The sequence below is a fragment of the Ictidomys tridecemlineatus genome, chromosome 3, assembly GCF_052094955.1.
Source record: "Ictidomys tridecemlineatus isolate mIctTri1 chromosome 3, mIctTri1.hap1, whole genome shotgun sequence".
Lineage (NCBI taxonomy): Eukaryota > Metazoa > Chordata > Mammalia > Rodentia > Sciuridae > Ictidomys > Ictidomys tridecemlineatus.
The window spans coordinates 143,651,635-143,675,151 of record NC_135479.1 but is presented as its reverse complement, the minus strand read 5'-3'; the positions used below and the strand labels follow the sequence as shown (position 1 = coordinate 143,675,151).

The 23,517-nt window shown below is 43.5% G+C and overlaps 1 protein-coding gene and 1 non-coding gene across 2 annotated transcripts in view; both read right to left on the bottom strand.

The window, feature by feature from the left end:
* Positions 1-8,245: 8,245 nt before the first annotated feature.
* The window catches only part of Muc13 (mucin 13, cell surface associated), a 29,333-nt gene continuing 14,061 nt past the window's right edge, over positions 8,246-23,517 (bottom strand). The window contains exons 6-12 of the mRNA XM_078044062.1: positions 21,108-21,274; positions 16,628-16,747; positions 16,196-16,319; positions 15,556-15,593; positions 13,581-13,665; positions 10,974-11,175; positions 8,246-9,110 (exon numbers count right to left, since the gene is read on the bottom strand). Coding sequence (XP_077900188.1) covers positions 10,974-11,175; positions 13,581-13,665; positions 15,556-15,593; positions 16,196-16,319; positions 16,628-16,747; positions 21,108-21,274 — 736 coding nt within the window. The 3' untranslated portion in view covers positions 8,246-9,110. The remainder of the gene's footprint in view (positions 9,111-10,973; positions 11,176-13,580; positions 13,666-15,555; positions 15,594-16,195; positions 16,320-16,627; positions 16,748-21,107; positions 21,275-23,517) is intronic.
* On the bottom strand, positions 10,843-10,915 carry Trnae-cuc (transfer RNA glutamic acid (anticodon CUC)). Its single transcript has one exon. It is a non-coding gene; the product is annotated as a tRNA-Ala (tRNA).

Below are 23,517 nucleotides of genomic sequence, written 5' to 3'. Positions count from 1 at the left end.
GAAGATGGAGGCTGAGCAGCTGTTCTAGAACCGGGTCTGCAGGAAGCTAAGAGTCACCTGCCAGCCTGGGACCCAACTTGGGCCTGTTTACATGGCTGCTGTTCCTTTTGTAAAATATGGCCCCTCGTATTCAATTACTAGTGGAAGAGCACTAGGAATCTCCCCCCAGGATCAGAATTGAGTTCCAGTCCTCAGTGCCATCAATTAGCTCTCAGGCCCTCAGTTTGCTCGTCTAGAGAGCCAAGGCTTTGGTCCCAGCCAGAGCTGCCTCTGTAATTACTACTGGTAAAGTCAAATGTGTTCAGCGCTTGGCAGCAGGTTCTGATGTACATAACCTGATCTACCAAGTAAAAATTGTTCTTCAAAAAACCACTGCCCGTAAATAGAGGGTGCGAGTCCTGTTTGAACATGCTCTCTCTGTGGGAAGACTGTTTTGTGGGTACACTCTGAAAATATCACCTTTCTTCTTTAAACGATGTCCCGAGGGCTTCCATCAGCTCCCATGCTAATCCACCTCTATTATTTAATCATCAATCACAGCAAATTCTTCAGTCCATGAAAACCGAGATCCTTTGATAGTTTTTCTTCTCCCAGCTTTAGTGGAGATCTGGTCCCTGACCCCCGCAACATTTCAGAGGCCCTACAGTAAAGCATGATGCCTGCCGTGCTCACCAGAGCTTCTTCTTGGGTTCAGCTACATCTTCAGACTCACCATTCTCCCAGAGACCACACTCGGCCCTAGATAACTCAAAAAAAAAACATAGGAGGAGTCACCACTGACCCATAGGACAATGTCAAGAGTTCATCTCTACACAATGTATATATGTATTAAAACATCACATGGAACCCCACAGATGTGTACAATATTTGTGTGTCAATTAAAAAAATAAGCAGTTAAATAAGAAGTTCATCTCATGGGAGCATTGCTATCAGTCAAGCGTTAGTAGTCAGCTCAGGTGTTAGGCAGGTATAGACTTCCTCCCATCCTCCGATTTAGAGGCCAGTGTCTTCTATAGTACCTACATGGGTATAGATTCCAGGAACCTCACAAAGGACAAACACTGCTGAAAGAATCACCACACTCAGAGAGGGCCAAAAGATGGTGCCCCACCAGGTATTTATAGGTCACACAACTTAGCACCATAAAGCATGCCTTATTCTCCCCATTTGCACACAGGTGATGATAAACAATAGTGTCAAGAATTCCTGTCTCCATGATTCTTTCTACTATTTTACAGTTGCCTCATTTTGAGTGGAATTTCTGATCTTTAGTATGACTACGACAGAGTTTTAACACAATCTGAGTATATTTAAAAGAAATATAAAATCCTAATGTGCTCTAAAGTGTAACAATGTTTCTCATATAATAATAATTGGTCTTTTCTGTAATTATTTCAGAACATATGTACAGGCTAAATTAGCAAGTAGAGTTGGGCATTGGAGGGGCATGATTATATTTGCAGGTAACTAGGAAGGCTGAGGCAGGAGGATTGCAAGTTCAAGGCCAGCCTGGGAGACTCAGATTCTGTCTCAAAAAACAAAAAAATGGTAAAAAGGGCTGGGGATGTGGTTCAGTGGTAGAATACTTGCCTGGCATATGCAAGGCCTTAGGTTCAATCCCCAGTACTGCAAAAAATTAGCAAATACATCTGAAAATGCCTCACATATACTAGATATTCTGTAAATGTTCGTTGAATCCGCCTTTTGTTTCCTAAATTGGGAGGTGGATCCAGATGATTTGTAGCTTTGACCACTACTCTTCTAAGTCATGTGACACAGGGTCACAGCAGGCCTTTAGCTATGTGGGTCTCCTTGCAGAGTTCATTCCTAAACCACAATTCAATCTTCACTGACTTTCAACCCTAGATCAATAGGCAACAATGTAGTAAGCTACGGGATTCTGGCTCAAATTAGGCCATCCAAATCACTGTCTCCCAGATGCAGCTGGAGGACAGAGGCACACAGCTGTAACTGGAGCCTGCAGGACCTCTCCTTCCAGAGACGACACGGGCACCAGAGAGTTCCTCTACACCAGAAGACAGGGCTCGAGGAAACGCCTTGCTAATTATAGTTGTTCCGATGAGCAGGCAGAGCACACACCTGCAACAACTGAAGATCAGTAGACTAGGAATCAGAGGAGAGAGCAATTCCCGAGGCCCTTCATAGCCTGGCCCACTCCCAGGCTCACAGACACATTCTCACCTTTGCACCTCCTGTCCCTTCTCCATGGAAGGCCCCACCCCGCGCCTTGTATTTTATTTTATTTTTTTATACTTGTGATTGACCCAGGAGTTCTACCACTGAACTGCATCCCTTTTAAATTTTTATTTGGAGACAGGGCCTCCAAATTGTGGAGGCTGACCTTGAATTTGTGATTCTCCTTTCTCAGCCTCTCTAGTCACTGGGATTGCAGCAAGCACCACTGTGCCTGGGCCGTACTCATCTTAGATGAGTGAACTACCACCAACAGAATGCTTTCTTCCTTGCTCTTCAAGGACATGGCCCTTATTTCTTGAGGCTTTTATGGAGTGATCATATCTCTGATGTAATTCTCCACCCTTGATAGTGGCCACTTAAAGAAGTGTTCATTTATTCTGCAAATATTGGAGTAATATATTTGCCAGATACCACTCCAGGGTGAGGGTAGACAATGAGGTGTGTGCCAAATCTCCAAGGATGAGAAAACTGGGTAAGGGGAGGGGAGGGAGAGGAACAGAGTCCAAGCATCTGTTCATGCCTCCCCAGGTGTGCTGGGTCATAGTTCTGAGTCCAAGTCTTAGGCAGAGTGATGTGGGGGCACATGAGGTGCATTCATACCAGACGAGAGACACAAAAACCTCTTTTACAAGGTCGTTCATGCTCTTTAACTTTCTCCTGGGTGGATGCAGATAGGTGGAGACCTTGGAGCAGCATCACTGGAAGGAACTGAATTATCACTTTGGTTGGGTGGAGAAGGAATTATCAGAAAAACATACGAGCAGAAATAGATACTGCTTGATGATAATATTCAGGTGGGGGCCATAGTCCAAAGGTCTTTTGTATTTACACTTCAAGGATCTTATTTTTTTTTTTAATTGAAACCTAGGATAATAACAGAAATTTCAAATATCCTTGGAAAACAACAAATGCTATATGATGGAATGAAAATTATGCACCATTTGGAGCATATTGTACAAGTAAATTATCTTCAGTAAGAAAATGGTAAAGACTCTTACTTTGGGCTACAGAGAGATACTTTCTATAGCTCTGTTTCTATCGATTTGCTTCCATATTCTAAGACATTCTTTCCTCTAGGATGTCATATCATTGAAACAGGGCCACCGTTTTAATATTTGATAAATATTGTCGAGGCCTTTCTCCATAGAGGAGAAATTAGTCAGAGGGTCCTCCTTCAAGACGCTCAGATCAGCAAGGGGCTGGCTGATAAAAGCAATCAAAGGATGGGCCGGTTATTCATGCCAGTCCACTAGAGGTTGAAGTTTTTGGCTTGGACCCAGTAGGGAGAGCTTTTTGTCTCCACCTAAAGAAAAGAAACTTTGAGGATTCCTCCCATCGCCACGTGGAGGCAGGACACCACAGCTGGTAGGAAACTGGAGAGCCTGAGAGAAGCTGGAGACAAAGAGGGAAACCATACCTGGGCTAATAAATAACATGCAACAGGCATGTTACAGGCGATTTTAGATGAATAACTTTAATGGGGAGACTACTTTGCAAAATTTGAACAGCATGGATTTTTCACTTTGGGAACTACAAGACCATTAACATGTGAATTCCAGAAGGATAAGGACCATGTTCTATTTATTGCTCTATTTCAGCCACCAAGGCCTAAGAAATAGAGGAATAAATAGTCATGTATTTGAAACTAAAAACTCTTAGTTTCAAATACATGACTATTATCCTTGTTGACCACTGGCATATCCTTTCTCTTATTATTTTGGCATTAAGTGACACAGAGGTGGACAATAGAGTCAGACTGCCTGGGCTCAAAACCTGGCTGAGCCATTTGCTGCCAACTATGTGATTTTGGACAAGGTACTTGTCTCTATTCACTTAACTAGTGAACAGGGATAAAAATAGTACCTACTGCATATTTATCATGAGAATGAATTAAAGGCACTAAGATACCTGAGGCACTAAGAATTGTGCCTGGCATATAGTGAGCAATCCAGAGTATGCTGTTATTGTTGCTGGTTTTCAAGCTCTCTCTCTCTTCTGGAAGCAGCAGAGTATCTCCTGACTGGTCCACATGTCATGATTGTGCTGCTCAGAAAATGTTTCCAGGCCTGCAGGAATGATGAGGCCTTTAATGGTTTACCCCCAAGCTCCTGCCTTTGAAATCCAAGAGCACATTTCCCAGCCCTGAGGGTGAAGAGCAGACGCCCTCTAGTGCTTCAGGCTCTCTCCAGCCTCTTTCCCTAACCTTACTTTTTGCACTGTAGGTTGTCGTCAATTGATAACAAATCAGAATTCTCAGAGAATGCTCAGGGGGACATCCCAGGGACCTTGCTCATCTGAGCAAAGCCTTTGTTTTGTTCTGTTTTAGCTTAACTAAAGAAATTTTCAATGAAAATTGATTTAGGTCCTTTTTTTTATTATTTTGTAAAGTTAGTACCAAATAAAAATTTGATTAACTGAACAATTGTACCAAGTTTTCCGCAGCACCCATATGACATTATTTAATACTTAACAGTTATAGAGGCTGGGGGTGTAGCTCAGTAGTAGAGCTCCTGCATAGCATGTCTGGGTCCCTGGGTTTAATACCCAGCACCATGAATAAGTAAACAAATACTTACATTTATGAGACTAATAAAAGTTACTTCTGATGATCCAGTAAAAATGATGCAAATATGTCAACAAGATTAAACAGAAGAGAGAATGGGGTTATGTTTCCCTGGAAAAAGAGTGAGAATGAAGAGACAAAAAAAATCAAGAAGAAAATTATTTAGATGGTACAATAAAAGTTAGCCATTACCAACAAGCCCTTTAAAAGAACAGCTGCACTGGAAGTTGTCTCTTCTGCAAGCCATAGGAGACAGCGCCACCTACTGGCCTTAGAATTTGCCCAGCAGCTAGGAGAGGCCAGAGGTCGTTGGTCAGAGGCGAAGCTGTCCAAAAGACTTACCTCTCCAGTGGTTTTGGTGTTGATGCCACCTGGATGTCTAATCACCTTCACAAGGAGGCTTAGAGCTCACCAAGACTTCTTATACATAACAGACTTGATGTCTAACTATCAAGGGAAGGCATGGACAGTGATGTGAGCTGGGCTTGACCCTCAAGAGCCAAACCGCTATCTAACACAGTGGTTCTCCAGTTCCCCTGCACATTAGAACCCCTGGGAGTTTAAGTAAGCCCAATTCTCAGACCCACCAAACCCTTGGAATACTTGGGGGTGGGCCCCAGGCATTAGTGATTGATAGACCTCCCCAGGTGATTTCAGTGTGCTTTGAGCCTGGCTGCTCTCAGGTTAGCAGCCCGTTCCCAGCTGGCTTCCCCACAGCCGACCTCAGAAAACCTTCAGCCTAATGCAGAGTTCCAGCAGAAGGACGTGGAGGTGTGCCTGTCCTCTCCTAGATCTGTCTTAGGACTATCTCAAAAGAACACCTCCTCCAAGGTTGAAATCCCTACATGATAGTTCACCAATACACACACTTAAAAAAACACAGCTTTATTAAGGTATAATCAACCAACTGTAGATTATATATCTATAACATATAAGTATATACATTATATATTATATATCATATATATAATATATAAATGTACAGTCTGACAAGTTCGGACATCGGTAAACATGTGAACCATAGCCACAATCAAACTAATGAATATTTTCTTCAAGATTAAGCTGGAGCCATGCACAGTGACATGTGCCTATAATCCCAGCAACTCGGAAGGCTGAGACCAGAGGATGGTCTGCCTTTGAAATCCAAGAGCAAACTTTACCCTATCCAAGAAAGGGTAAAGTTTCTAAGCTGGAAAGCTTGAATGTAAAAGATTAGGTATTATTAAGTTCCTCTGTTACACCCAGATTCCTGAGATAGTTAAAACAACGCCCTACTGGCCATTTAGCCTAGGGCCCTGTGTAGTTCCTCACAGGGCTCGAACCAATCAGTTTGAATGTGTACCCGCTTAGAAATGACCAATCACCCCCGCCCGACCTGTTCCCGCCAATGAATGTGCCAATCACGTCTCAGAGTTGTTGTTCAATTTTCCTGCGCCTCATGATGATTTGTTCTGATGTATGCAAAGCCCACCGCCCTCTCCAAAAAGTGTACTTAAGCTCTGCTTGACTTCAGCTCTGGGCTCCGGGCTGCTCTCCCTTCTTGAGTGAGCATGGGGCCCCAGCGCACTGGAATGGATCCCCAATAAATCCCCTTTTGCCAATTGCATGGAGCCAGTCTCTTGTGTGGTCTCTTTCTCTGACGTTCCGCCGGACCCTTACAATGGCAAGTTCAAGGCCGGCCTCAGCAACTTAGCAAGGCCCTATGCCACTTAGTGAGACCCTGTCTGAAAATAAAAAATAAAAAGTGCTGGGGATGTGGCTCAGTAGTAAAGGACCCTTGGATTCAATCCCCAATACCAAAACAAACAAACAAACCAAAGAGTGAGCTGGAAGTGTCCTGTCCCATCCATGCTCCTGTTGCATGGTTAACACTCCTTCTGTGCCAGGCATTGGGAAACAGTCTGACTGAACATCTCCTTTCCTGGGGGAACTGACTACAAGATGACACAGTGGGACCCAAGAGGAGGGGGAGAGGGAAGGGTGAGGAAAAGCCGGCCAGAGGAGATGGAAGGTATTTGTCTGGTGCTATGGTTTAATGTTTGGTCCCCCCTTGTGGTATAAACCTGATATAAGTCAACTTGAAAGGAGAAAAGTTGTATTTGGCTCGAGTTTCAGAGGTTCCTGTCCATGGTCACATGGCCCTGTTGCTGGGGGCTCTTGGCAGCACCACATATTATAGCAGGAGCATGTAGTAAAACAAACTGCTCACTTCAGGAGCCAGGCAGCAGTGAGAGGAGGGGTCAGGGTCCCAATATCCCCTTCAAGGGCAATGGTCTAATTTCCTGTAACTTTCCTTGTAAAGTTCCACCAACTCACAATACTGCCCTGGGCTGGTGATCGAACCTTTAACACAGGGACCTTCGGGTGATATTTCCAATCCAAACTACAGCACCCCATTCATGTATCCAATCCTCATGTCCAATATGATGGCATTAGAAAGTGGGACTTTTGGGGTGATTAAGTCTTGAAGATGGAGCCTCCTAAGTGGGAATCATGTCCTTACAAGAGAGGCCTGAGAGACCCCTTACCCCGGTGGGTGAGGTCACCATGAGAAGATGGCCATCCATGAAAGAAGCAGGTCCTCACCAGACACCAGATCTGCTGGCACCTGGATATGGGACTTCCAGCTTCCAGAACCGTGAGAAAGAAATTTTTAACCATTTGAAAGCTGCCCAGTCTTTGATAGTTTATTATGGCAGCCTAAACAGAAGATCTTAGGCAGCTGAAGGAAAGCAGAGCTCCAGGAGGAGGGAAATCATGAGCAAAGCCATGGAGGTAAGCAGGACAGGTGTGTTTAAGAAACAGCAGGTGGGCAGAGGGCTAGCACTTGTGGGGACAGCTGGTGAGCAATGTCAGTGGGTCAGAGCCACATGCCCCGGGGTCTGGCTGATGGTATGAGCTGCGGCTGTCAGTGGACGATGCCGGAGGCCCTGGGCGAGGGAGCACCCTGACCCGGTCTGCATCTTAGGCAGTTCACTCTGGAAGTCCTCCAAGGTTGTAGGACAACTAAGAAACCTTTGCAAAGGTACCAGCGAGCAGAAATAAATACATTTTAGGCCATATTATATAGGAATCAAAAGCAACCAGGAATGAAAATCCCACACCCCAGGAGAGTTTCTCTTCCTCCAAACCACCTACCAGAGTGGAGGCCTTATTCTAATTACATCCACTGATGCCATGTGCTCGCTTGTAAATCACTCCCTGTGATTTGGGCCAACCTCTGGAATGGGGAAAAGGATCGGACCTACTCAAAACACACGGCTGCTTTGCCAAGGTGGAGGAGTAGGTTACATGAGGTGTCATCCAAAAATGTCTAAAACTTAGTAAATATCATGTTGGGTAATTCAACAGCCCAGTGGGGATAGCAGATGTCAACCACTCCAGTTTGTCATGTGTCATGTTTGCTATTTAAAATGAGATTCACCTTGTGTATCATAAAAGCCCCCAAAAAGGGAAAGGACACCATTTACCAAAGATATTTATTGTGTTACCTTTCATAATTAACAGTCAAGAACAAATAATAATAAAAAATAAAAACATTTTGCAAGGGGACTAGACATCAGACATACAAAAGAGTTCTTCCAACATTAAAAAGCCTGCTGAACATGCTTGCCCTTATTCTTGGTGGCCACAGCTAAGCATCTGTCACCAGGACAGGCTGTCCCCAGGGTGCCCCAAGCTGACATCCCATGGTGGATATTTCTAGCCTAAGCCTTCTAATTAACATCAAAAGCTTCCTGGATTCACAAGCTGATAAAGCTGCAAGATGTGTCTTTCCTGTCTTGTTGGAGTGAGACCAGATCTCAGCTCCTGGCAGTTCAAGGGTGACCAGGAGGGATAGAAGCACTGTCCCCATTCTCACCTGTCAGAGGGTGAAACTTAAAGGATGGCAGGTTTTCCCCTCCCCTGGGAACCCCGCAGCTGAGGAGTCAGAGCCTCCCAGGAAGAGGGAGGGGGTCACGCCTCTGTGGACTCAAGAGCAACATTCTCCCAGGAATGAGTAATGGCAGGAGCTTTCCTCTAGATGGGAAATGGTTCTTGTTGCCCCACCTCAAATAAAACAAAACAACAAAAACCTCAGATCATTGTCTTAGTGTGTTGCACTGATCGGAGAAAATCATCTTACAAGTGCTAACAGCTGTTCTAGGTGCATTTAGTTTAATGTCACACTTCTCAGCGAGCGGTGTTCCAGCTTCAGGGAGGCAGTGGGTGTCAGGAGAGGGAGGCTGGACCTGCAGCAGGCCTCACTTCTTTATGTCTTTCCAAACACTCAAGGTAATGGCATGTACGTTGGGCCAAGGGCCGAGGAAGGTTCCAAATTTTTATCATTCTAGACAGAAAAAGAATGAAATCAAACTCTAAGAATTAAAGAAACATCCAATAAAAGCATACAATAAAATTAGATTCATAAATTATTTACATGATTTGAGATCGTCAGCCTTTCTCCTATTCTTTGTGTTTGTTTGTTGTTGTTGTTTTCAAGTTTTGTTTTATTTTGTTGTTGTTTTTGCAGTGCTGGGGGTGGGACCCAGGTGCTCTACCATTGAGCCACATCCCCAGCCCTCTCTTTGTTCTTTTAGTCACTTCTTCCCTTGCCCTGCTTCCATTTCCTATCTTTCCTGGCCCCTTTGTTCTATTAATCATTGTCTCTTCTTGCATCTCAGTCCCCTTGTCACTCTTTAGCCCAGAGTCTCCTCTCCCAGGTTTCCCTCTTTTTAACATTTCATTCACGCTAAGCGGTGCCACTTATGATTATCCAATCCAAATCTCATGAGTACAGCTATTCTTCTTGAAAATCCTCCAAAGGGAAATAAGATATCATCTGCCTCACTGGCCTTATCTCTTTCGAAACAAGTTGAGTTGCCAGGGGTGGTGATGTAAGCCTGTAATCCAAGTGACTGGGAGGCCGAGGCAGGAGGATCATAAATTCAAGGCCAGCCTTAGCAACTTAGGGAGACCCTGTCTCAAAATCAAAAATCAAAAGGGCTGGAATGTAGCTCAGGGGTAAAGCACCCTTGGACTCAAACCCCAGTACCAAAAAAAGAAGGAGGAGGAGGAAGGAAGGGAGGAGGAAGAGGAAGAGGAGAAGGAGGAAGAAAGAAGGAAGGAGAAGGAGAAGAAAAAGAAGAAAGAAGGAAGAGAGGAAGGAAGGAAGGGAGGGAGGGATGGAGGGAAGGAGGAAGAGAAAGAAAAAAAAAAAGGACTGAGTTGCCTCAAGGTCTGCAGGAGGAGAGACTGGCAAGGACGGAGCAGGACTACCCTTATATCCAACAGCCCTTTTCTAGGCCTGACCCAGGACCCAGGTGCTTCACAGCTGGGAGATGGCTTCACAACCACTGGAATCGGAGCCATAGAACTTGATAATTTAAAGGGGCCTTAAGGACATCTAAATTAAGTGGTTCTTTTTACATGTGAGGAAATAGAAGGCCTGAGAAGTTAAGTGTGGGTCGGAAGGCTCAGGGACAAGCCAGTGGTGGCTATTTACAAGAGCAGGGGGCTTCCTCCTCCATCTTTTTCTTTTGATTAAAAATGAAAACAAAACAAAAGCCCATGGAGCAGCCAGCCATGATTTGAGCAGGTTGCAGCCCTGGATTGAGGGGCCCTTATTCTGCCCTGGGGTGTTTCATTCTTTTTTTTTTTTTTTTAAAGAGAGAGAGAGAGAACTTTTTTAATATTTGTTTTTTAGTTCTCGGTGGACACAGCATCTTTGTTGGTATGTTGTGCTGAGGATCGAACCTGGGCCGCACGCATGCCAGGTGGGCGCGCTACCACTTGAGCCACATCCCAAGCCCTCATTCTTTTTTTAAATATTTTTTTTTTTAAAGAGAGAGTGAGAGAGAGAGAGAGAGAGAGAGAGAGAATTTTTTAATATTTATTTTTTAGTTCTCAGCGGACACAACATCTTTGTTGGTATGTGGTGCTGAGGATCGAACCCGGGCCGCTCGCATGCCAGGCGAGCGCGCTACCACTTGGGCCACATCTCCAGCCCCTTTTTAAATATTTTAAAAAAATTTTTTTTTAGTTGTAGATGAACACAATATCTTCACTTTTATTTATTTTTAATGTGGTGCTGGGGATCGAACCCAGGGCCTCATGCATGCGAGGCAAGCACTCTGCCACTGAGCCACAACCCCATCCCCTAGGGTGTCTCAATCTGCAAAGCCAAAAGCCAAGCAGAAGGCCCTGGACTCACCTAGTAATCGGGGTGAGGCTCTCTTCTCTGGTTTCCGTAGGGGTTTTGAGACTTGAGGTCTTTGGAAGCCGTGGTTCTGACTTTGGGGAAGATGTTTCCATCAGCTCCGAGGTTGCTGAAGCTTGTCGACTGCAGTCTCAGATTTTGAAAGTCATTGTCAATCAAGTTCTCTTCCTCAATATCACTCTTTTTGTTCTTTGACCTGTAATCAATAACAGGAATTAGGATCTAACAATGGCAGAGAGTTCCTCAAAGTAAATATTGATGTTCTTTCTTTAAAAATGTTCTTTAAATTTTGAAATGATTTTAAATTTACACCATAAGTTATAAAAAGATATACATTACAGAATTCTCATGTACTCATCACCTAAATTTCCCAATTGTTAACCCTAATGAATCCATGAAGAATAGATTGCAGACCCGATGTCCCATCACTTGTAATAAATATTTTATTATTTCATTCAATGTAGATCCCCTACATTTAAGGACAGTCCCCTCATAAGTTCCAGGGCATGAATATCAGCTGACCCAATGTTACCATGGAATTTCACTAGCTTTCTTTTTTTTTGTCAAGAATTTCAGGTTGTTTTTTTTTTTTTTTTTTTTGGACACTGAAGATTGAACCCTGGGGCACTTAGCCACTAAGCCACATCCCCAGCCTCTTTTTTTATTTTTTATTTTGAGACTCACTAAGTTGCTTAGGACCTTGCTAAGTTGCTGAAGCTGGCTTTGAACTTGCCATCCTCTTGCCTTAGCCTCTTGAGCTGCTGGCATGACAAGTATGTGCCACCACACTGAGCAGAATATCAATAGTCTTAAAACATACTTTTCAATTATTTATGGAAATATTCACCTTGGTGAATAAGATGAGTTCAAGGGGTCAAGGTCTTGAATTGAGAAATAGGGTCTGCTGTGATCTGCTGTGGTCCCCCAAGGTTCTCAAGTATAGGTATTGAAAGTCAAGAGTAAGCACGTGCCATGAGGGAGGCATTGTCCCCAGATAACTCTGATGGTGACCCCTGTTTCCTTCCTGGTCCCCAGCCCTGGTCTTGCTTCTGCAGTACCCTGGACAGTGGGAGTGGACAGTGGGGACGTGGTCTGTGATGCTCACAGTGTACTTCCAGGTGTCAGTCACCTAAGCCTCGATCACATTGGGAATGTCCCTCAGGCTGTGATCCTGATGGCCAGCACAGCCCATAGCAGGGCCCCTGCCCTTACTCTCTTGTGTAAAGTGGCGAGGAAAGGGCTTCTCTTCTCTACAAACTAGCAATGAAATTAAAAGCTGTGTTTCATTGTCAACAATCGTGACTTTGTAGCTGGGTTAAGCAAGCTTGGCTCTGGGCAGGAAGGAGGACTGAGATTTGTGGCTCTCACGGGGCCACAAGCTTCCATAGCAATTCTTTTTTTTTTTTTCTTTTCTATTTTTCCCCCAGTATTGGGGATTGAGCCCAGAGACACTTTACCACTGAGTTACAACACCAGCTCTTTTTAATTAATTTTTTTTTTTTTAATTTCGAGATAGGGTCTTGCTAAGCCGCTGAGGCTGTCCTCAAACTTGTGATCCTCCTGCCTCAGCTTCCTGAATCACTGGGGTCCAAAACAATCAATCATTCCTCCTAAGAATAACTTGCTCCAGACCCAGAAATGTTCTGTCTCTCTCTCTCTGGAGAAGGGAATATTGGAGACCAGGGGAATGAATGCTCACACAGCAAGTTCTCAGCTTTCATTCCTTATTACTGAGTCTCTGGGAAGAGATAACATCAAAATGGAATACAAGGAAAAAGAAAAAATAAAGTATTTTAGGAACCTAAAATCCATTGATCCTCTCCAATTATAGTGGGAAAACACCTATTTTCCAAAATATAAGGTATGAGCTAAATGTTAGAAAAAAGTAGCTTTTCTTTTCTTTCTTTCTTTTTTTTTTTTTTAGCAAAGTAGATCCCACTTGGCATATGTAAAAATGGAAAAGAGATAATAGCAATCTCTCTCTGCTGATAGGAGAAACTTCCACATACCTAAATATTTGTTGGAAAAATGAATGGACCCTACTCCACCTCCCTAAGGCACCAAGCTGAGAAACAGCCACACAGATATGGGTTTCTTCCTCATTAAACCCAGCGGGTTCTATGGGGGCTCATTTTAGACCATTTGTGGCAAGGTCCTGGGCATTGGAGTGACTTGGTAAAAATTGTATTTGACAGCATCAGTGGAGTTAAAAAACTGTCCACAGAATTCTTAATGACAGGAAAATGACTGCTATGTCCTCTGATGAAAAATAAACCTTAACAGAAAATTTTAAAAACACAAAGAATGCAACACTATGTATATAATATCTTTTACAGAACACCTGGAAGGATATATACTGAAATGTGAGTTGCCTTAGGATGGTGGGTTCTGTGGGTGACTTTTTTACTCTGCTCTTTCCACATTTCTGTTTTTATGGTTTTCTTTCATGATCATGTATACTTACACAATCAGAAGAAAACTCAGGAAAGAAAAAACAAAGCGGCATCAGAGAGGCCTCCCCTCATATGTCCCCTCCCCTGCCCAGGAGAGGCCGGTGTGTTTAGAAACCAGAGTGTCCACAGGAAAGCGGAAAGTCCATACCTTGTGAAGAAGACCAATGAAATCAATAAGGCGAGAATGAGGACGGCAGCGATGGTGCCCACAATAGTGAGGATCAGCTGAAACTCTGAAAGGAGGAAGAACAGAATAGGAACAGGCTTCAGTAAACCACTCCCAGTGTCTATTGCTCCCAGGACTCCTGGTTATGAGGATGATCACACTCTGGTCTCTGACCCCTCTAGTGCCAGGGTGGGTAGGTGGCTCATCTCCTTTAGCAGCCCTCCTCTAACCCACTAACCATGTCTTCAGGACTCAACCAGAACAGGCATCCCTGCCAGACTCAAGAGCATAAATACAAAGGAGGCTGATAGCGACGGGGTCTTCTGGGGCTTTGTGGGAAGTAGGGTCTCAGCCTTTCTTCCCTACCTTGCTTCCTTTGCCTGCCTTCCAGTCCTCCCCTTACTCATAAGCTAGGGATTCCAGTTTTGGAGTTAAATTTGTCATACTGGATGCACCAGATAATATCCTGACAGCATAATTTGAGGAAAGAGTCTGGAGTGTGGCTACAGGGTGACCTGAGTGCAGCCTACATACCAGATTCCAAACACTTAGCATGAAAAGAAAGTTACTACTAATATTCCTATCTGATAACATTTTGAGATGATCAATGGAATTTTATTGGGTTAAATAGAATATGTCAGTAAAATCAAATTCACCTGTTTCTTCTTACTTTTAAACTTTTGCTTGAAACTTTTAAAATTTATAATGAAATTTGCGACTCACATTATCTTTCTTTTTTGTCTTTGTGGTACAAGGGATGAAACCCAGGGGTGCTCTCCCACTGAGCTACATCCCCAGCCCTTTTTATTTTTGATTCTGAGTCAGGGACTTGCTAAGTTGCTGAGGCTGTCCCCAAACTTGTGTTCTTCCTGCCTCAGCCTCCCGAGTCACTGGGTTACAGGTGTGCGCCAAGTGCCCAGCTTCACATTCTCTCTCTATTGGACAGTCCTGTCACTGTATCTTCCTGCCACATCACTGCCACAAATCCACCTGACACTTGGGCTCACAGGGCCATAAACCACAAAATCAGGAAGAGACCAGAAAGGTCATTTGGTCCAAATGCCTCATTTGATAGATAGATGTGGAAATTGGAAGCCTAGAAGGAAGAAATGACAGCAAGTCTGTCTTTGCAACAAAGTACAGTGGAAACCGAGAGCATCTCTCCGCACGATCTCTGTGGCTGGTGGTGAGCTGATGGGCATATTTCCTGCACCTTGACCATTGACCTTCGGTTCATTATGTACATTTTAAAACTGATTAAAATTTCAAGTTAGTATTGTCCCAATGTGTTGGCAGTAAAGCATAGGAGGAAATGAAGCAATCGAATTTTTCTTAACACAACTCACACCAGTAAATAAATAATTCTGAGATGAAACTATTTGAACATTTAAATGTCTGGTGCCCAGGTCTGCTCTCCTATAGCCAGCAGTTTTGATATACATTTTTATCCATTCTAGTAGCAAAAACTTCATATTTCAGCTCATGTAGGAATCAATATAATGACTTAGGATGCCCTTCTCTGGGTTGGAGTAAGTTCAGAGGTACCAGCCCAACCCTTGGTCTGAGTATTATTATTATTATTATTATTATTATTATTATTATTATCATCTTAGTTCTATTATTTTTAACAGCAGAGATGCTGCTGTCCATAAGGGTGAACATGGGATGCATAACTCAGAAGACAAACTGCAAGCAGATTTTTCTCTTTGAAGGAATCAGAGACTTTGGAGAACTGGACAGCCTCTCAAATATGGTGTTTATATGTGTGTGTGTTTTCATTGTAGATGGACACAATATCTTCATTTTATTTATTTATTTATATGTGGTGCTGAGACTCTAACCCTGTGCTTCACACATGCAAGGCAAGTGCTCTACCACTGAGCCACAACCCCAGCCCCTTAATGTTTATTTCTTGGGTGTGTAATAACTTATTTATAATAGCAAGACTCATACTCACGGTCTTTGCAGTCCACACCACCATAGCCAAATGGACACCTGGAATAGAGTGAGAAACAGGAAGCCATGTTCACGAGCCCGTGTGGGGAGCACGCTGGAGTTCCCACCCACATCTCCATTTCTTCCTTTCATTCTGCATTCCTTTGCTCCTTCTCCTTCTCTCATCTTTCTCCCACTCCCTTTCTTCCAGGAGAGCCCCATCCATGGGGCTCTGGAAGGATGAGTGGCATACAATCCTGGGTGGTCTCACTGGCTTGTGTTCTTCCTGCCTCATCTGAACTCCAGGCAGACTCAGCAATTTAGTTAAAGTTGAACCTAAAAGTTATGGCGTCACCTTGCAAGGGGTGACACCACAGGGTGCTGCCACCTGTTTGCTCCCCTGTGAGCAAGGGCATGTCATTTATATTCAGTTTCAGGTCCCTCATCTGAAAATAGGTAACTGATAAGCTTCTGATAGTTGTTATGTGATTGGTACTCCCTAGTGTGGTTCCTGGCACCAGGAAATGTCAGCAGCAGCTTCATACCTCCTACCCTACACCAGCTCCCCAACTTCCTGAGTCTAAGCCCATGTATGTTGCAAGATCTATCCTCTCTGCCTAGCTCCAGCTATGGCAAAGTAAAAATGGAGAGATTTCTCTTACGCTTGACAGACGTCATTAGCATCTCCCTGGAAGTCTGGCAGGCACACGCATTGAAGCTCTTTGTTCTCCTTCTTTATGCATTGCTTATTAAACTCTGCACTGCAGTTTGCAGAACACTCAAGAGCTTCAAAACAGAGGGATTTATAGGTAATTTTCAGAAACAATCTCTTTAACCCCAATGTACATGTGACAACACAGATTTTTTTTTTCACATTGCTTTTTCTAAGTAAAAGGAAGTACCCCTTGGCTCCACACATGACAAGCTGCCCACATGCTGCTTCACCCATTCCCCCACCCTGGCCATAGATCTAAAGCCCAAATTCACATTACTCAGTCACTGGAATGCACATGGACATTTGTACTTTGCAAACGCAAAAGGTGGCGGGAACATGAGCATTGTGAAGAACATTTAGAAGTGGGTGGAACACTTACGAAGACAATAAGGGGACAGCATGTTGGGTCTCTGCAGCCCAGGTTTGCATTCACATTGTAAACTATTACTGCAATCTTGATCCTTCTTCACACAACCATAAAATTCACATGAATCTATAGCTGAGAGAGGCCAAACAATTCAAAAATATATTCAGCAAGATAGTAGATAATTTGTTTTTTTTTAAGAGAGAGAGAGAGAGAATTTTTAATACTTATTTTTTAGTTTTCGGCGGACACAACATCTTTGTTTGTATGTGGTGCTGAGGATCGAACCCGGGCCACACGCATGCCAGGTGAGCGCGGTAGCGCTTGAGCCACATCCCCAGCCCGATAGTAGATAATTTGTGAAAACACTCCCTCCCCCCATCGTTGTTGTATTTTTCTTTTAATACATTTTGGGATTTAACAAATGAAAATCTCGGATTCTGAAACCTGGCCCCTCCCCATCCTCTCTTCATTATTCAGTTTAAGTTAATTCCATCCAAGCAATAAAGCTCAAGTTCAAAATCTCTTCCGCACCTTTCTCTGTCCAGAGCCGCTGAAGCCATCTATTAGGCTCCATCTTTATAGAGTCACAGAGTCACGTCAAGCAACACACAATTCAGCTCTAGGCTTTGTGGTTCAGACTTCAAAGGCAAGAAGAATTTAGTGGCTCAAATAGCTCAAGATAACAACACAGGGAAGGAGGAAATTGAATAAGTCTTTAAAGATAGGAAGATTTGAACAACCAGGGAGAGGCAAAGTCTGTTTAAATGGAGTAAACAGGCATGAAAAGGAGCCCAGATTTCTTGTCAGGGGGCAGCGAGCTGTGCTTGTGGTAAGGAGAGGGAGTTTAGAGAGGTGGAAGAAAACCCAGAACAGATGTCTTTGATGTTTATTGGTTGCAGGTTCTCTATTCAATATTTGATTTGGGGTGAGTCCAAGTTCCCTTCATCTATAAGGGGGATAATAATACTTGTTCCCCCTGATTATGAGGAGAATGGAGTGAGCTAGTGTAAATGACAGTGCCCTTGCCAGGCTCTTCAACAAATCTCATTGTCTTGTTCATTCATAGGTATAGCAGAGTTTGGATGTCAGGTTAAAGACACCCAATTTGATTCTATAAGCCAAAGAATTCTTTGGTAGATTTTAAGCAGAAGCCTGGCATGAGAAAGCAATCCTTTAAGAATGTTAGCATAGGGGCTGGGGATGTGGCTCAAGCGGTAGCACGCTCGCCTGGCATGCGTGCGGCCCGGGTTCCATTCTCAGCACCACATACCAACAAAGATGTTGTGTCCGCCAAGAACTAAAAAATAAATATTAAAAATCTCAAAAAAAAAAAAAAAAGAATGTTAGCATAGCTGGAGGTGGGGGTGCACGCCTGTAATTCTAGCAGCTTGGGAGGCTGAAGCAGGAGGATTGTGAGTTAAAGTCAGCCTCAGCAACTTAGCCTAAGCAACTCAGTGAGACCCTGACTCTAAATAAAATAACAAAAAGTTCTGTGGATGTGGCTCTGTGGTTAAGTGCCCCTGGATTCAATTCCCAGTAACAAAACAAAAAAAAAAAAAGTAGGGCATTGCATAGCACATCATGCCCAGCACTGAAGGCCAGAGGTGGGTGGGCAGGAAGAGTAGTTTTGAAGTGGACTGGCAAGCTTTAGGGATAAAAAGATGAATTTGAGAATGGATTTGGAGGAGAGAATAAATGCAGGTAGAAAAGTGATGTGATTGCTCTCTAAACATCTCAAACTGTAACTGACCTTCCTTCCTCAACTGCAACTTGAAAATAACTCCAGTTAAAATCTAGAGAATGAGAATCTACACCTTTGGGCACAGAAGAGACCATCTACTTTTGCCACTGAGTCTGGACAGCAGGAAAAGTTGTCTTCCTCTTAAGAGTTACGAGGCTCTCACTTCCACGTGGCTGGCTGGTTTGTCCTCGAAGCTACCTCGAGATGACACCATTTGGCATTTTGTCAGTGTGTCTAGGAGGGAATGCCTGGTTTCAGAGTGGAAGGAAGTATTGAGAGGGGTTGTCTAAATAGCAACTTTCAGGGCTAGAGCCAAATGGTTTCAAGTATGTCAGGACTGGTAGCCAACACCATCACTCTGCAAAGCCCAAACAAGAGAACTGCATGGCGACCCCAGCATTATCTTGAGGAGGGCACAAGTGTTTTTAGCTGGCAACCACTCTGAGTGGTCAGTATGCATGCTGAAGGGGACCCTCAACTTCTTCACACTTGTTGCAAGTGTCATCTAGTCAAAAGCAGAGTGTGCTAAAGGATCTGATTGCTACTCTTAGCCAAAATCCTAACCCCTACAAAATGATTGGCAGGTAGAAGAGATGGGCCTCTTAGGAGATAAGGACCAAGAGACGGTCAGAGAGAGATGCAAGGAAACAGACAGATGCATACTGTAGACTTGGAGAGACAGTAAATATTGAAACATTCAGAAAGAAAGAAGTGCTAATTCCATGGCATGCGATTCTGGAAGAAGAAAGTAGTTCAAAAAGGTGAAAAGCTTTGAAAATGTAAATTCTCAATGTGCAAGCTACAAAAAGATGCTGTAGAAACTCTGGGGCTTGCAGGAAGGAGATAATGTAAAAATTAGTGTTATTTTCACACGAAGCTCTCAAATGAGAAAAAACAAAGTACAGAAAGAGGGTCCCATCACCAAAGATGAAATATTTAAAAATGTGTCAGAGAAAGTTGAGCCTCAGATGACCTCAGGCTTGCCACAAACATAATCCAAAATAAAGCAACAACAAAAAACTCCAATGGCAAAGTAAGAAGGGTTAAAAGGTTTCCCTTTTAGTGAGCAAATAAGTGGAGGGGTGGGTGTGTCTATGGGAGGGGTAAGTGACTTATGGGAAGGCCAGGGCTGACTCATGTATTGTTGACAGAAGACATGAAAAAGACAGAATAGCTCCATGACTGTTTTTCTCCAGTCTCTTTTGCAAGGAAATTATATTTATTTTATTATTTTTTGATTTTTTTCACCGCAATACCTTTATTCTAGTTATTTATTTTATGTGGTGCTGAGGATTGAACCCAGGGCCTCACACGTGCTAGGCGAGTACTCTACCACTGAGCTACAGCCCCAGTCCCAGAAATTATATTTAGCTGGAAAAGAATTGAATGGGGGTTGTTAAAAGGCAATCGGACCCCAAGAAGGAGGTACAGAAAAAGAGCCCCCATATTTTCCAATCAGTTATAAGAATTTTATCACAGAGCATTTATAACTCCAAGCCCTGGGACATTGTGAGAATCATTGTAAAAATCTCGAGGAAAGAGAAAAAGTGTTAGAAAATTGTAAGTGAGCAGGATTTGTATTTGCAGAAACAGAAATGAGTTTTACAAACAAACAAGGTCAGGGAGGTTACAATCACTAAAAAAAAGTAAAAGAGTAGGGAATGAGTGTTGGACAAAAAAGACAGATGAGTCTGAAGGAGGCAGGAAGGGGGTTGGGAGAATGGTGGGTGGGGGCTCAGGAAGAAGGGGACTAGAAGAAGAGAAGGATATTGGTGTCAAAGGCTACAAGGAAATTAAATTCACTGTGGCTCAACCAAGGCCTCTGGCAACAGGCCTAAACAGCACTTGTATCTCCACGGGGGCTGGCCCTAACGGTCACTTCCAAGGAGAGGAGTTTCCGATGGCTGCAGGGGTGGGTTGACTGCCTTTCTGACTCTGTGCCCTTCCATAGGGCCCTTCCATGCTGGATTCGGTCATGTGAATTGCTCTGGTCATTAGGACAGTTGTAAATGCAATGTAAGCAGAGACTGGAGAAACACATGTGCACTGAACTATACCCTCTTGCTGCATTAATCCCTGTAGACTAGCCTGCTGGAGGAGGAGAGACCAGGTGGAGCAGAGAGGAACCACCCACAGAGCCATCTGAGATCAGCCAGTCTCCAACTGATCCAGCAGCTAAAGGCAGATGCTTAAGCAAGTCTAGCAGAGATCCGTCAAGCCTGGCCTAGGCCAGCAGAACTTTCCAGTGGAGCCCATATCAAGTTCTGACCCACAGAATTATGGAGTTGCAAGAAATAAATGGAGGTATTTTTAGGCCAGCCACTAGGCTTTGAAACGGTTGGTGACATGGCAAGTGGGAGTTACAGCTACCCATGCATCAACCTAAAGGGGAAACAGTACGGGTGAAGTTTTCATAACATTTAGAAAACAATAACTTGGCTCAAGCCTTCTTATTCTTCCTCTTCTCATCTTTCCCTGTCCAGAGATGATGTGTCTGGTCATTTATACTTTCCAAGGGAAGAACAAATTTATTGGTCAGTTGATGACTTGGAGATGGTTAGGAAACTGGAGAAGGTAAGTGAGAAGAAGGGAAAGGGAGAAAGAATGGACTAATTAAAAGGAAATTTGGAGACACCTGATGATTCACTTCTATAGTTCTTACCCCCTCCTCACATGTAGTGTAATGTAAAGGTTTACCAAAGTGTAAGTAGAACTCTAGGTAAAATTCGAGGGAAATTATTTAATACTTACGATTATAGCTTTGTGTAAAATTGTCTTTCTTGACTGCCTTCTCAATCTCATCATTTACATCTTTTTCAGTTAGAGTTGTATTCTCTTTTAAAATGTTTATTACTGAAGCATCAACAAGCTTCATATCAGCACGCATTTCAGATCTTCCTGACAGAGAAGGGCGTAAGCTAAAAATGAAACAAATCTGTCAACTTGGTGAATTGAACTGAAGGGTCAACAAACAGGTCTTCTAACTTCCTAGAGGCACAGATCTCCCAGCCCTAGTCCTGACGCACTGTCCAGTCTCCACAGTGGGTCCTCAATATGAAGGCCCAGAGCCACATACCAGAAGACAGCAGATTTGCAGCCTGGAGGTCTGTATGTGTTCAGAGGAAGCCCATGGAAAGAATTATGTCCTCTTGGAGTACACTTAGGAAAATTGTTGATATTCGTTTTTGACAAAATAATGGTTAACCATTTTTAGGATTTAGGAGCCTGGAGCTAACTACAAGTAGAACAAGTAACATCTGAAATAGTAAATTGTCATTTTCGGTAGAAGAAGACTACGTCTCTTAAAAGCTAGGTGCAGTGACACACGCCTGTAATCCGGGTACACAGGAACCTGAGACAGAAGGATCACAAGTTCAAAGTCAGCCTGGGCAACTTAGCAAAGCCCTGAGCAACTTAGCAAGACCCAAACTTGCCCCTATCTTTGGTGGCCCAAGGCCAGTCATAATTTCTCTGAGCCTGAGTTTTCTCTTCTATTCCAAGAGAAATTTGAAGGAGAGAAATTCTGAGTATCCTACTAAGACTAATGTTTGTAGAGTAGTAGAGAGTTTGAGCTGGAGTTTAAGAAATGTCTTCATAGGCAAGACCTATGAAGGCCTGAGCAATGGCTCTGGACCCCTCCGTGACCCTGGAATAACAGGGAAAGGTTTGCCTCTTATTGCTCATGGTTCCCTTCTAGTAACTCCTGAAGAATAAAAGGAATGCCACAATTTGGGGGACTATGGGACCCAGTCTCCATGACACTGCAAGGTCCCATTTTTTTGAAAAGGAAACAGACCAGTGTTGAAATCAACTATGTGCAAGGAATCTCCCCAATGTTATCTCATTGACTCCTCACCAGGTGCTGGGAGGAGATAGCAAAGGTTAAAACACCTGAGCTGTCATCCATTGAAGAAATGCTAAGGCCAGGATCAAAGCCCAAGTTTTGCTGATTCAGCTGCCCCTCACCATTCTTGTTTCCAACCAGTCATTCTCTATAGGAAACGGCTGTCATCCACTAAACCAAGCCTAAAATCCTGGAACAGTTTGTAGTCCTCCAGCTTCAGACCCCTGTGTTTGGGCCCAACCTTTCTGCTCTCTGCCAGCTTCTGACCATGCAAACTCTGTACCTCTGCCTGCCAGTCAGACTTGCCCCCAGGCAAGACCCAGCTCAGAATCTACCACTTTTAGGAAGGCTTCTCTGATTTTTTTTTTTTTGTACCAGGGATTGAACCCAGGGGCTCTCAATCACTGAGCCACATCCCCAGCCCCTGTTTGTATTTTATTTAGAGACAGAGTCTCACTGAGTTGCTTAGTGCCTTGCCTTTGCTGAGGCTGGCTTTGAACCAGTGATCCTCCTGCCTCAGCCTCCAGAGCCACTGAGATTACAAACATGTGCCACCGCACCCGGCTCTCTGAAACTTTTAACGCATATATATACCCTCAGTATCTTTGGGGAAATTGCTTCCAGGACCCTTGGAAGGAGTCGCCTGGTGGACACTCAAATCTGAAAGTGCTCAAGTCCCTTATATAAAATGGCCTAGTATTTGGATATAAGCTACAGACATCCTCTCATATTCCTTAAATTATCTCTAGATTATTTATAATACCAAATGCAAAGTAAATGCTATGGAAATCACTATTATTCTACATTGTTTATGGAATGATGACAAAGTCAGTGCATGTTCAGTACAGATGCAATTTTTTTTCAAATATTTTTATCTCCAGATGACTCCTCAAATGTATAATCCACAGATACAGAGGCCCAGCTGTCTATATGTATACTGTATCTTATTCCACAAAGGATTTGACATAACTCACAGAATAAACACAATTTAAAAAACTTCAAACATAAATATTACACTGTGCTTCCTTTTCTGCACAACTTCATTCATCTCAGAGCATTCTTTCCTTGGCCTGACTACTTGCATATTAATATGCATTAAAGAACACAGATAAAATTGTTAACTTCCTGAGAATCCTCTGCCTTTTCTTGTCTCAAAATAGCACTGAGTATTTGTCATTATATATCGCAGTGCACAAATAAATGCTGTTCTTAGAGCAGGAAGAGCTCACTATGGGCCCTTCAGAAGTCAGGTGTGTGATCTGCGTGTTCTTGTCCCCCTCACAACCCCATATGAGAGAGGAGATGACCACGAGCCAC